At 28.8% G+C, this 12,868-nt stretch overlaps 2 protein-coding genes across 2 annotated transcripts; one reads left to right on the forward strand and one right to left on the reverse strand.

The window, feature by feature from the left end:
- The first annotated feature begins 637 nt into the window (after nucleotides 1-637).
- Nucleotides 638-1,519, forward strand: LOC130902699 (uncharacterized). The gene is made up of 3 exons (XM_057814959.1): nucleotides 638-810; nucleotides 1,086-1,259; nucleotides 1,317-1,519. The coding sequence occupies exons 1-3, from the start codon at nucleotides 741-743 to the stop codon at nucleotides 1,517-1,519; spliced, it is 447 nt and encodes a 148-aa protein (XP_057670942.1). The 5' UTR covers nucleotides 638-740.
- Nucleotides 1,520-3,967: 2,448 nt separating this feature from the next.
- Nucleotides 3,968-11,449, reverse strand: LOC130902702 (chitin deacetylase 1). The gene is made up of 9 exons (XM_057814961.1): nucleotides 11,169-11,449; nucleotides 9,420-9,541; nucleotides 9,200-9,311; nucleotides 9,009-9,136; nucleotides 8,707-8,912; nucleotides 8,391-8,547; nucleotides 4,813-4,951; nucleotides 4,505-4,751; nucleotides 3,968-4,440 (listed from the first exon to the last, which is right to left on the reverse strand). The coding sequence occupies exons 1-9, from the start codon at nucleotides 11,236-11,238 to the stop codon at nucleotides 4,137-4,139; spliced, it is 1,485 nt and encodes a 494-aa protein (XP_057670944.1). The 5' UTR covers nucleotides 11,239-11,449; the 3' UTR covers nucleotides 3,968-4,136.
- Between the last annotated feature and the right edge of the window lie 1,419 nt (nucleotides 11,450-12,868).

The following is a 12,868-nucleotide window of genomic DNA, read 5'->3' on the forward strand; positions in this document are numbered from 1 at the left end:
GTTGTTTTGTTTAACTGTCAAATTTGAAATTTATTTCTTCTTTTTTAATGAATTTATCAACACGTTAGTTTTTGGGAAACACTAGTCAGTTCATATCTTTTTTATGAATTAATTAGTGTAACAAAAAATAGAGTTATTAGTTTCAAAATAAGATTGGATATTAAAAAACTATATAATCATAATAAGAGTTTTCGTATCTATCAATATTTTTTTAACGAACTAAAACAGATTATTAAATATTGTTTTGACTATTGTTGAAAAAGATGGTTCCTATTCAAAGCCAGACATTCGAATACATTTTTTCTAACTTTTCACCTCTTAATTTTTTTATGTTTTTCGTAATGATTTGTCATATTTTCAAGTCTCTTTTTACTGAAAATCTATTGAAATAACATGTAAAAATTTGACGTTTCGACCTACTTCGGTCTATATCAAAATATGAATATTCATATACCGGGTTATCAAAAATTGTTCACATTATTTTTTTTTAAATTATAATAAGTTCTTAGTTTGTCTTTTAAATGTGATATATTTTGGTTAATTGTAATTTTGTTAATAAAAATTGTTTTAACAAATTATATAGTCCGTATCTGCGAAATTTAGCGTTACGCTATGAATACCTCTCTGGGTTTTTGCCTGACAACAAGAAGTGAAAGTTAAGTTACCATCGAGTTCTTCAACACCGTTCACGCAGTGTAAACGCAACAATCGAAACCAAAGAATGAATAACTGTATTGAAAATGAATCAGCATTTCAATATTTTTAAATTATTTATAATAATTAGTGGAATATTTATAATAAACACAAAAGGTAAGTGGAATCATAGTATTATCTATAAGGATTTCAAGTAGTCGTGACGTCATAGTATCGTGACTAATACTAAGGTCATTTCAACAATTCTAGTTGTCTTGTCTTTTAACTAAACCTTTTTTTAACAGTTGTTATTGTGTTCTTTTATTTTTTTATCTTATAGCTAAAAATATAGTTACAAGATTTACTTCATTTTATACATTTTGATACTTGAAATTCAGTTTCAATATATACGAGGGGAGATCAAATTATTATTATACGAAATTGATTTGTAGGTCTGCAAAGATGTTTGATGTGTAGATCTAGAGGTGAATTAGGTAGTTGTAAAGATCCTTTTACAGCTAATATAACACTAGTGGAAAATAAACTAGAAATCGGTATTGAAACTGTACCTTGCGCGTCTGGATGGTGCGGAAAAATTGTTGAAAGTGAAGATGCAGCAAAAGAAGGTATTTCTCTATGAAAAATTTCATATCAAAAGAAGAAATAATGTTTGTATGTTTTAGAATACGGTATAGCAACACAACGAATTTGTCTACAAAGAGGCCCGTCCGATAGTGAAGATAGATGCGCTTATACGAAGTGGAATTATAAGAGAGTGTTTATGTGTTTTTGTAAAGGTGATTTATGTAATTTTTCTAATAAATTACAATTAAATTTTAATTTAATAACAATTATAATAGTTACTAGTGTATTAAGACTGATTTAATAAATTCTATACTGGTTTTTATTCATTCCTTTTACTCGGAAACTTCACACCGATGCTGTAGGAGCTCTAAAGGCAGACTCACACCCAACGGCAAAACCGGAAAGCGCCGTACGTAGATATAAGTACTAATGTGTCAATTTTTTTGACATATCAGGGAACGTCACCATTTCATTTGATTTAAAAAAAACTAAATAATTACGGGGGAACTTCGAATACTTGTTATTGCTTAAACTTTTCTATAGATATGAAGATTATACGGGGAAACTCTCAAAAGTACGAAAGTCGATACCGGGGAATCTCAAATAATACTATTTGGGTGAATTTTCTCGAGAATTTTGATGAAGTAGATACCGGGGAACGTCGAATATTACCATTTAATTTGATTTTTAAATAAATATGGAATAAGTAATAACGGGGGAACTTCGAAGATTTGTTTTTGTTTAAACTTTTCTATAGATAAGAAGATTATACGGGGAATTTGTCAAAAATACGATAGTCGATACCGGGGAATGGCAAATAATACTATTTGGGTGAATTTTCTCGAGAATTTTGATAAAGTAGATACCGGGGAACGTCGAATATTACCATTTAATTTGATTTTTAAATAAATACGGAATAAGTAATAATGGGGGAAACTCGAAGATTTGTTTTTTTTAAACTTTTCTATAGATATGAAGGTTATACGGGGAAATTGTCAAAAATACGAAAGTCGATACCGGGGAATGGCAAATAATACTATTTGTGTGAATTTTCTCGAGAATTTTGATAAAGTAGATACCGGGGAACGTCGAATATTACCATTTAATTTGATTTTTAAATAAATATGTAATAAATGATTACGGGAGAACTTCGAAAAATACTTTTTTCATAAGATTCATCGAAAATATACAGTTTATATCAGGTAACATCAAACAATTAAATTGTGTCAATAATTTAATAAAACGAATAAGAGGGAATTTCTAAAAATATACAAAAGAACCGGAAATACTAATGTGTCAATTTTTTTTGACATAAACATAAAGATAGAAAAAAATTCGTTTAGATTCTGCTAAATTTTTGTACGAAAGGGTTTTTTGATACGAGGAGTTCGAAAAAGATATAACATTTTTGGTTTTTCGCATATTTTTACCATAAAGGTGTATTTTCAACTATTTTAGTGAAAAAATCGAAAAATTTAAAAAAAATGACGTGTTTGTATAAAAATTTGTATAATTCCCGAATCATTCGAAATATCGATTTATTTTTGACATGAATCGATTGTGTAAACGTGTGTCTGAATAATGTTCCATCAGTTCCATATTTTAGAGAAATATACAGGGTGAGAATTGGAGTAAATATTATGATATACCGAGGGATAAAGAAAACAACATTTTTTCTCGTTTTATTCATCATTTATTTTTACAATTTTTTCAAAATTGACGTATTCGAAATAAAAAACACGAAATTACTTTGAGATATTTATTTGGTAGCCATATTTGAATAAAAAAACTGGATAATAATAATAAATAAATTACATTAAATTACTATCTGTACTGTAATAAAAATAAATATGGATAAATTTTTTATTTTTCAGATCCAAAAATGTTTTTTTTTATACTTACTATTAATGCTAAGATAATTTTTGGTACACCTCGTATATGAAGTCTTTTAATTGTAATTTATATGCGTAGAAAATTATTATACTTACTTTTCATTTGGACCTCGTATAAATTTAATTAGACCTTAATATAGGGGAGTTTCCAAAAATACTATTTGTTTGATTTTTTTAAAACATAAATGAAGTAGATACCGGGGAACGTCTAAAATTACTATTTAATTTTTTTAAAAATATAGAAAAAAGTGAATACGGGGGAATTTATTGGAAAAAATACCGGGGAACCTCGAATAATATCATTTGTGTGTGTTTTTTTAAAAATTTGAAAAAAATCAATACAGGGGAGCGTGAAGTATTACTATTTAATTCGGATTAATAAATACGGAGGGATTTCAAAGAATACTATTTATGAAATGATTCGAAAATATAAAGTTTTTACAGGGAAACTGCCAAAAATATAAAAGTTAATACCGGGGAACATCAAATATTACCATTCAATTTGATTTTCTTGAAAAATACGAAACGAAAACGGGGGAATTTCAAATTTATCGAAAATATAAAGTTTATACCGAGGAACTTCAAATAATACTATTGAATTTCATTTTGAATATACAGGGTCATTTCCGAGAATACAACAGTTTATACCGAGTAACGTTAAAGACTTTAGTTAATTTTTCCAAAAATATAAACATACAGAGAAAGCTCAAAGAATACGTTCGAAAGTTTTCAAAAATATAAAGTTTATACGGGGAAAATGTAAAAAGTTATTACCAGGGAACGTCAAAGAATACCATTTGGTTAAATGTTAAAAAAATTGTAATCTTTACCGGGGAACTTCAAATAATAATATAGAATTTGTTTTTTTTTTTATAAAAATACAGGGGAATTTGTAAGAATACTGATAAATTTGAATATTTTGAAAGAAAATTTAGGTACGGGGTAGCTTCCAAAAAATACAAGTTGTTCGATTGAAAAAAATCTAAATACGGGTGGTGTTTAAAGTGTTTTAGTTTAAATATCCGATCATTTTCTAACGTTATCGGGTACGTAGTTGTCTTTTCCGGGTATACCGGAGCCGCTGGCGTCGTCCAACCAAGGATAAGCGTTCGGACAATCGTTACAAGTTTCCAAATACCTAGTGTCGGTCACGTTAAGTTCCGGTCGTTTAAAAGCTAAAGCGCACTTATTGGGCACCTTACAAGGTTTCGGCGGCAAATTTTCGTTTTTTCTACAATCCCACGGTTCGTATTTATTTAATTGAGCGACGGGCTTAGGATCCGTCATCCACGTCAAGGCTTGCGTGGTGGTGACGAACCAAACGTCCGGTCTGCAAAGATAACGGCATTTGAAGGGATTTTTCGTTATTTAGAGCAAATTACGAGGGTACTTACAAAGTTTGTACCCAATTGAGGAATTTGTGTAGACCTTGTTCTAATTCTTTGATGGAGAACCAATTGGTGTGGAAGGGCATCATGTAGGGGGCTCTGTTTTGATCGTAATATCTGAGGAAGTCTTCTTGCAACCATTCGAAGACGTCGTCGGCGTCGTGGTTGTGCAGCACGCATTGGTCCAAATAGGGACAATGACCGCCTTCGTAGCCTTCTACGTAGTGGGTGTTTAGAGGTACTTCCCAAACACCTGGAGGTTATTTAGAGGTTATTTAAAATTGTTTATTAGACGCGAGGAGCGGGGGATTCACCTGGGAATGTTTTCGTTGGACACGTGCCGGATTTGCATTCGTGGGGAATTTTGTAATCCAAAGTGTACGGCCATACCGGGATAGGGAGAGCTGGTGCTCCTATGGAACTGTCGTAAATGTACCCGAACTCCTCCAGAACCTGTCGTTAAATATATTTTTACGTCGCCTCGTATAATATTCGAAATTCCGTTTTTCAAAAATATATTTTAATTTTATTCTTAAATATGAATCCCCTACCAGGGATTTTTTGAAAAAAAAAAAAGTTCGATTTTTAGAAAATTTGATCTAATTCAATAAGTTTGGAAATACCGGGGAACTTTCAAAAGTACTATTGAATTGTCGTATAACATTCAAAATTCCGTTTTTCAAAAATCTTGTTTTCATTTTTGAAAATATGTAGATTATACGGGAGAATATCGAAAAATACTCTTCAAATTGTTTTTATTTTGATTATGAATGTTGTAGGTACCCGGGAACTTTGAAAAATAGTCCGATTTTTAAAAAACTTCAACTCGGAAATACGAATAATTTAGATACGAGGGAACGTTTGCAAATAATATTTTGATTTATATATATATATATATATATATATATATATATATATATATATATATATATATATATATATAACAATTTGTTTTAAATAATTTGATATGTGTGATACGAGGAAAGGTTAAAAAATGCTGTTTTGAAAGAAAAAAAAAGAATAAAATAGATACGGGGTAACTTTCTAAAGAATTACTAAATTTTATTGCGCTAAAAAATACGAACTAGATACGAGGGAATTTTCAAAAATACAATTCAGTTCAATTATTTTCAATATATCAGTAAAGTAAATACGAGGGAAGTTTCAAAAATACCATTAAATTCAATTATTTCGAATAAATTAATAGACTAGATACGGGGGAAGTTTCAAAAATACCATTGAAATCAATTATTTCGAATAAATTAATAGACTAAATACGGGGGAAGTTTCAAAAATACCATTAAAATCAATTATTTCGAATAAATTAATAGACTAGATACGGGGGAAGTTTCAAAAATACCATTAAAATCAATTATTTCGAATAAATTAATAGACTAGATACGGGGGAAGTTTCAAAAATACCATTAAAATCAATTATTTCGAATAAATTAATAGACTAGATACGGGGGAAGTTTCAAAAATACCATTGAAATCAATTATTTCGAATAAATTAATAGACTAGATACGGGGGAAGTTTCAAAAATACCATTGAAATCAATTATTTCGAATAAATTAATAAACTAAATACGGGGGAACTTCCAAAAATACCAATAAATTCAATTATTTCGAATAAATTAATAGACTAGATACGGGGAAAGTTTCAAAAATACCATTGAAATCAATTATTTCGAATAAATTAATAGACTAGATACGGGGAAAGTTTCAAAAATACCATTGAAATCAATTATTTCGAATAAATTAATAAACTAAATACGGGGGAACTTCCAAAAATACCAATAAATTCAATTATTTCGAATAAATTAATAGACTAGATACGGGGAAAGTTTCAAAAATACCATTGAAATCAATTATTTCGAATAAATTAATAGACTAGATACGGGGGAAGTTTCAAAAATACCATTGAAATCAATTATTTCGAATAAATTAATAGACTAGATACGGGGGAAGTTTCAAAAATACCATTGAAATCAATTATTTCGAATAAATTAATAAACTAAATACGGGGGAACTTCCAAAAATACCAATAAATTCAATTATTTCGAATAAATTAATAGACTAGATACGGGGAAAGTTTCAAAAATACCATTGAAATCAATTATTTCGAATAAATTAATAGACTAGATACGGGGGAAGTTTCAAAAATACCATTGAAATCAATTATTTCGAATAAATTAATAGACTAGATACGGGGGAAGTTTCAAAAATACCATTGAAATCAATTATTTCGAATAAATTAATAAACTAAATACGGGGGAACTTCCAAAAATACCAATAAATTCAATTATTTCGAATAAATTAATAGACTAGATACGGGGAAAGTTTCAAAAATACCATTGAAATCAATTATTTCGAATAAATTAATAGACTAGATACGGGGAAAGTTTCAAAAATACCATTGAAATCAATTATTTCGAATAAATTAATAAACTAAATACGGGGGAACTTCCAAAAATACCAATAAATTCAATTATTTCGAATAAATTAATAGACTAGATACGGGGAAAGTTTCAAAAATACCATTGAAATCAATTATTTCGAATAAATTAATAGACTAGATACGGGGGAAGTTTCAAAAATACCATTGAAATCAATTATTTCGAATAAATTAATAGACTAGATACGGGGGAAGTTTCAAAAATACCATTGAAATCAATTATTTCGAATAAATTAATAAACTAAATACGGGGGAACTTCCAAAAATACCAATAAATTCAATTATTTCGAATAAATTAATAGACTAGATACGGGGAAAGTTTCAAAAATACCATTGAAATCAATTATTTCGAATAAATTAATAGACTAGATACGGGGGAAGTTTCAAAAATACCATTGAAATCAATTATTTCGAATAAATTAATAGACTAGATACGGGGGAAGTTTCAAAAATACCATTGAAATCAATTATTTCGAATAAATTAATAAACTAAATACGGGGGAACTTCCAAAAATACCAATAAATTCAATTATTTCGAATAAATTAATAGACTAGATACGGGGAAAGTTTCAAAAATACCATTGAAATCAATTATTTCGAATAAATTAATAGACTAGATACGGGGGAAGTTTCAAAAATACCATTGAAATCAATTATTTCGAATAAATTAATAAACTAAATACGGGGGAACTTCCAAAAATACCAATAAATTCAATTATTTCGAATAAATTAATAGACTAGATACGGGGAAAGTTTCAAAAATACCATTGAAATCAATTATTTCGAATAAATTAATAAACTAAATACGGGGGAACTTCCAAAAATACCAATAAATTCAATTATTTCGAATAAATTAATAGACTAGATACGGGGGAAGTTTCAAAAATACCATTGAAATCAATTATTTCGAATAAATTAATAAACTAAATACGGGGGAACTTCCAAAAATACCAATAAATTCAATTATTTCGAATAAATTAATAGACTAGATACGGGGGAAGTTTCAAAAATACCATTGAAATCAATTATTTCGAATAAATTAATAAACTAAATACGGGGGAACTTCCAAAAATACCAATAAATTCAATTATTTCGAATAAATTAATAGACTAGATACGGGGGAAGTTTCAAAAATACCATTAAAATCAATTATTTCGAATAAATTAATAGACTAGATACGGGGGAACTTCCAAAAATACCAATAAATTCAATTATTTCGAATAAATTAATACGGGGGAAGTTTCAAAAATACCAATAAATTCAATTATTTCGTATAAAATAATAAACTAAATACGGGGGAAGTTTCAAAAATACAATTCAGTTCAATTATTTCGATTAAATCATACGGGGCAACTACCAAAATGTCATTTAATGCAATTAATTTCAAAGATACGAGGGAACATTCGAAAATATATAAAAAAATAAGATAAAACTAACCTTGTATTGAGTGTTGCGTCCCGGTTTTAGGAACGGCGCCCTCATACCAACAACTTCGCTTTTCGAAATATTCGATAGATGTTTGAGAATATCTCTCATGCCGACCATTTCTCCCACCCATTCTTCGTAACCCTTATTTTCCAAGCCGCTCTGCAACCTAAACGAAAAATCGAAATAACCGCGTACTATACGGACACGACGGGCATCGAATCGAATTTTTGTCCATTAAACAACGTTAGTAATCCGAAAAGACAGTTAAAAGTTTCGTCGGGGATACGGGAACCGTCGTCAGGGAAACACATAGGTATTTACTTACGAGATGGTTTCGGTGGCGATTTCGTGGCCTTCGCTGGCTAATTCTTGTATCATGTGATAATTACTGTATTCGTGCGATATAAAGAACGTCCCCCGTATAAAACAACCGTTCGGGTTCTGTCTCTTGCGATTCAAAACTTTTCTGTAATGATCGTAATTATTGAGATTCACGGCTCCGTCGAAAGTTAATAAAATCATTTGGGGCGTCTGAAAAAATTGATGAATTAGGGGAAAATTCGGGGGGAAATGGTAAAAAAACTGGTTTAGGTTCGTTCTAACACGAAAAAAATTTGATATACTAACATCTTCCTGGTCTAATCCGCCTGGAATAGTAGTGCCATCTTTGGAACAGAAACAATAAGGTAAATTACATTTTTCCGGGTCGCATTTAGTGGCTAAATCTACGGGTTCTTCGGTAATTGGGGCGGGAGCTGGAATAACGCAAAAAATTTTATACCAGTATCACTAAATTTTCGTGATATTTCGTGACTTACTCGAAGCCAACGGTCCGCATCTTGCTTCGTTTTTAAACGTACAAAATTTGGACACGTCGTCGAAATATAACCCCGAAGGGCATCTGTTTACGTAGGGATAACCATCGACGCACTGGAAATAATTAAAAAAAAAAAACTTTACGAACGCCCCCTATATGTATATATACAAACACTATTTTACGTTATTAGTTTCGAGCGACCCTCGTATAATCTTTTTTACCTGATAAAATCTTTTACACGTAACGGGATCTGCGTAGTTGCCATTTCCTGTACTATGAGGACATTGAAATGCCTCCCCTTTTTTATCATCGTTCGCGTCTGTTTGTTTTCTTTGACTTTTAACTGGAAATAACTATGGATAAATCAATTTAAACAATAAAAAAGTCTGGTATCATCAATTTAACAACATTTTGGACGCTTTCATCAATTCTAATAATAAAATTCGTAATATATGCAGATGAACGTAAGATATGACAACACTGTTCTATTCTATGGAACCGTTTATATTTCAATGTCACGTCAATAATAATATTTCTCATATTATTTATAATTTCTATTTTACTTATTGAAAAATATAATTTCTAAAAAAGAGTTCGAAAGTGTATTTCTTCTTAGTAAAAATAGAGAGTTATGTTTATCGATTTATTTTCCATATAAAGAAAAAAGAAATCTTTAAATAATCTAAATAGTGACCGTTGTTTAATAGACCAGACACTTATTGTTTATCAACTAGTCTTAAAGTTAAACTGAGCTTATATAAATGTATTTATTTATAAATCTACGCAAATACCTCATTAAAAACCATTAATATGTAATATCAAACAAATAATTTAACCTATAAGATAGCAATTCACTAATATATTAAATCAATTTCGTCGCCATATTGCACATATGAAGGATATTAATGATACATAAAAAAGAAGATGAAACAAATTGACATGAAATAATTGTCAACTGTCAATCAAAAATCTACAGAGTTCAATAACATTTCCATGTCGCTTTCTACCAAAAACCAATTATATTCGAATATGATGCTGCGGGACCTTTAAAATCGATAAAAATTGAGGTTATAGTGGAAAGTGAAACGATCTTTTCGTGATATGATGCGTAATATCCGTTACATTCTTTTTGTTAACTTTCATCTTCCTACCACAAAACATCAATTTTATATTCGTATTTCATAAATACCAGGGAAGTAGAAAATTTATTAATCTATGTTACAATTTAATTAACCTCCCTTTTTTTATTAAGTCTATGGTTAAGCACGTTGCAGTATATTATTATTTATTTATAAAGTGATCATATATAAAGTCGAAATTTAAGTAATTTGTTTGTTATTAAAGGAAAAATTGAAATATTTGTAAACTACATTGTCAAATTTCCAATATGGCTTCTACTATGACTCATGTTAGCCGACGTTGATGAAATAATGATTTATTGATTGAATTTCGATAATAGCTTGAGTTATGTACATTAAAAACTCATTTATTGAAAATTTTCTTAAACAAACTGTACTAATTCTTGGTAGCAATTTCAATTTGCAGTTTTATTCGTTGTCGAGTCAATTATTTAATTTCATATTTACGTAACTATCGACTATAAGAAATAGTTTTAATTTTACATTGATAATAGACGAATATTTGAAAAAAAAATGAAAGTCTCATATTATGAAATAACTAATACTTGTACCAAAACAAAAATATGAACAATTTTTTTCTATATTATCGATAAAAATAATAATATTCTTGAAAATAACACCCACAATACCTTTGATTACATTATTTTACACGTCAACCTATGAATTGTTAATTTTTCACTGTTTTTTCTTCAACATATATTTAAGGAAGGATTAAAACAACTGGACAAAAAATGAACTTGAATATACAACTCATTTAAACTGAATTAATATTCATATAAACGTTATAATTAGTTTAATAATTATTCTTGTATATTAAAACGAATCACTCACCTGTTTTTTCACTAAAACACAACACGAAAATCACAAAAATTGATAAAAACCTCCTCACTGTAACCACCATCTTGGCGAATTTTCGATACTAAATCTTCTACGCCACTTTCTTTCTCTACACTGCCGCGTTGCCTTCCTTGTTGGTCAGTTTATTACTTGCAAGACTTTCTTCACCATATCTATGGGTCAAGGAGACATACCGGTTTCTACAGGGTGTTTGCGGGTTGTCGTGGACGGAATTTTAAAACAAGTTGTTTTGTTTATTCGAATTCCACGTATTAGCAACGTGAAAATTATTTATTACTAGAATTTTATAAGAAGCATGTAGGTATTGATTTGTGTATTGATAACGTAATTTTTGATCTAATTTAGTACAAAATTTGTTTTTATGTGGGGGAATATTGATAAAGAATAAAATTGAATATGTGTATATGATTAGATTACGCAGTACATATGACTTTTTATAAAAATTATTATTCGATCTGTGGAAAATGAATAAATTTGGCAACCTTGTATTCAGCTCCATTCTTGTATTTCCATAAATCTTATTTATTTGAATTTCTAACCTCAATATTTGACATTCAATAATATAATTATTATTATCGAAAAATATTTAGTTAGTAATAATAGAATTTTATATAATAATTATACCATACTATTAAACGTGATATACGAGGTATGTTTTCATGTCGATAATGAAGAAATCTTTCTTTTTATTACCGACATGCGAACATACAATTTTGTCTAGTTTTCTGTTTGCAAATGGCCGCGTTACTTCTAATAAATCGATTTAATCAATTTTAAACTGAATATATACTAAAGTGGAAAGATAAAACTTTTATTGTGGTAAAAAAATTCAAATTGCGTGTGTTAACTTATTTATAGTGTTACAATTATGAATTTTCGCAAAAACAAATCGGTTTTTCAATGTTGTGTTCAAAATTCTACACTTGTGATGAAAATAGTGAGTTTAAAATGGAATTTATTACGTGAATTGCAGTGAAAAGTCGATATTTTTTAGTGTTGATTGAAGAACAAATAGTGTATTTGAAATTCAGGTAAGAATAATTAATTTTATTAATGTTATATATACACGTCTTTCAGTCTATTTTCACCTAGTATTATACAGGTTAGAAAATTTGTAAAAAATATCATTCTGAATGTTTTACGTTGTATAAAGTTCGTACAAAAGTGAAATTTTGCAATTTTTAGAAGTCTAGGAAAAGTTTGAATGAAAAAACAAACTTTTTTGTAATTTATCACGTAAATTACCGGCGAAGTGTGATATTTTCGAGTTTAAATTGAAGAAGAATTACGTTTTTTAAACATTGAGGTTAGAATAATGAATTTTATTATTGCTATATGCACGTCTTTGATTCCATTTTCAATTAATATTTAAAAGTTGGAAAATTTGTGAAAATAACACTCTGAATCATGTTTATGTTGTATTAATATGATGCAAATGCAAGTTTTCGCATTTTTTATTGATCAGGGAGAGGTTTTATCGAAAAACAAACTATTTTTCGTGATTACAGTTTAATATATTTGAAAAATAATAAGATACAAATCAATATGTATAAAACGTAATTTATCTCGTAAATTACCGGTGAGGTGCGATATTTTCTGGTTTTAATTAAAGAAGAAATACGTTCATTTAAAGTTGAGTTTAGAATAATGAATATAAATAATGAATCTTGTGA

Source organism: Diorhabda carinulata, chromosome X (assembly GCF_026250575.1).
Source record: "Diorhabda carinulata isolate Delta chromosome X, icDioCari1.1, whole genome shotgun sequence".
In the NCBI taxonomy this organism is placed as follows: Eukaryota; Metazoa; Arthropoda; class Insecta; order Coleoptera; family Chrysomelidae; genus Diorhabda; species Diorhabda carinulata.

Coding starts and splice junctions, on each gene's coding strand:
- LOC130902699 (XM_057814959.1), top strand. CDS start 741: ATGAATCAGCATTTCAATATTTTTAAATTATTTATAATAATTAGTGGA. Junction 811..1,085: donor ATTTATAATAAACACAAAAG/GTAAGTGGAATC, acceptor ATTGATTTGTAG/GTCTGCAAAGATGTTTGATG. Junction 1,260..1,316: donor TGAAGATGCAGCAAAAGAAG/GTATTTCTCTAT, acceptor TGTATGTTTTAG/AATACGGTATAGCAACACAA.
- LOC130902702 (XM_057814961.1), bottom strand. CDS start 11,238: ATGGTGGTTACAGTGAGGAGGTTTTTATCAATTTTTGTGATTTTCGTG. Junction 8,913..9,008: donor GCGGATTAGACCAGGAAGAT/GTTAGTATATCA, acceptor CAATTTTTTCAG/ACGCCCCAAATGATTTTATT. Junction 4,752..4,812: donor TCCAACGAAAACATTCCCAG/GTGAATCCCCCG, acceptor AATAACCTCCAG/GTGTTTGGGAAGTACCTCTA.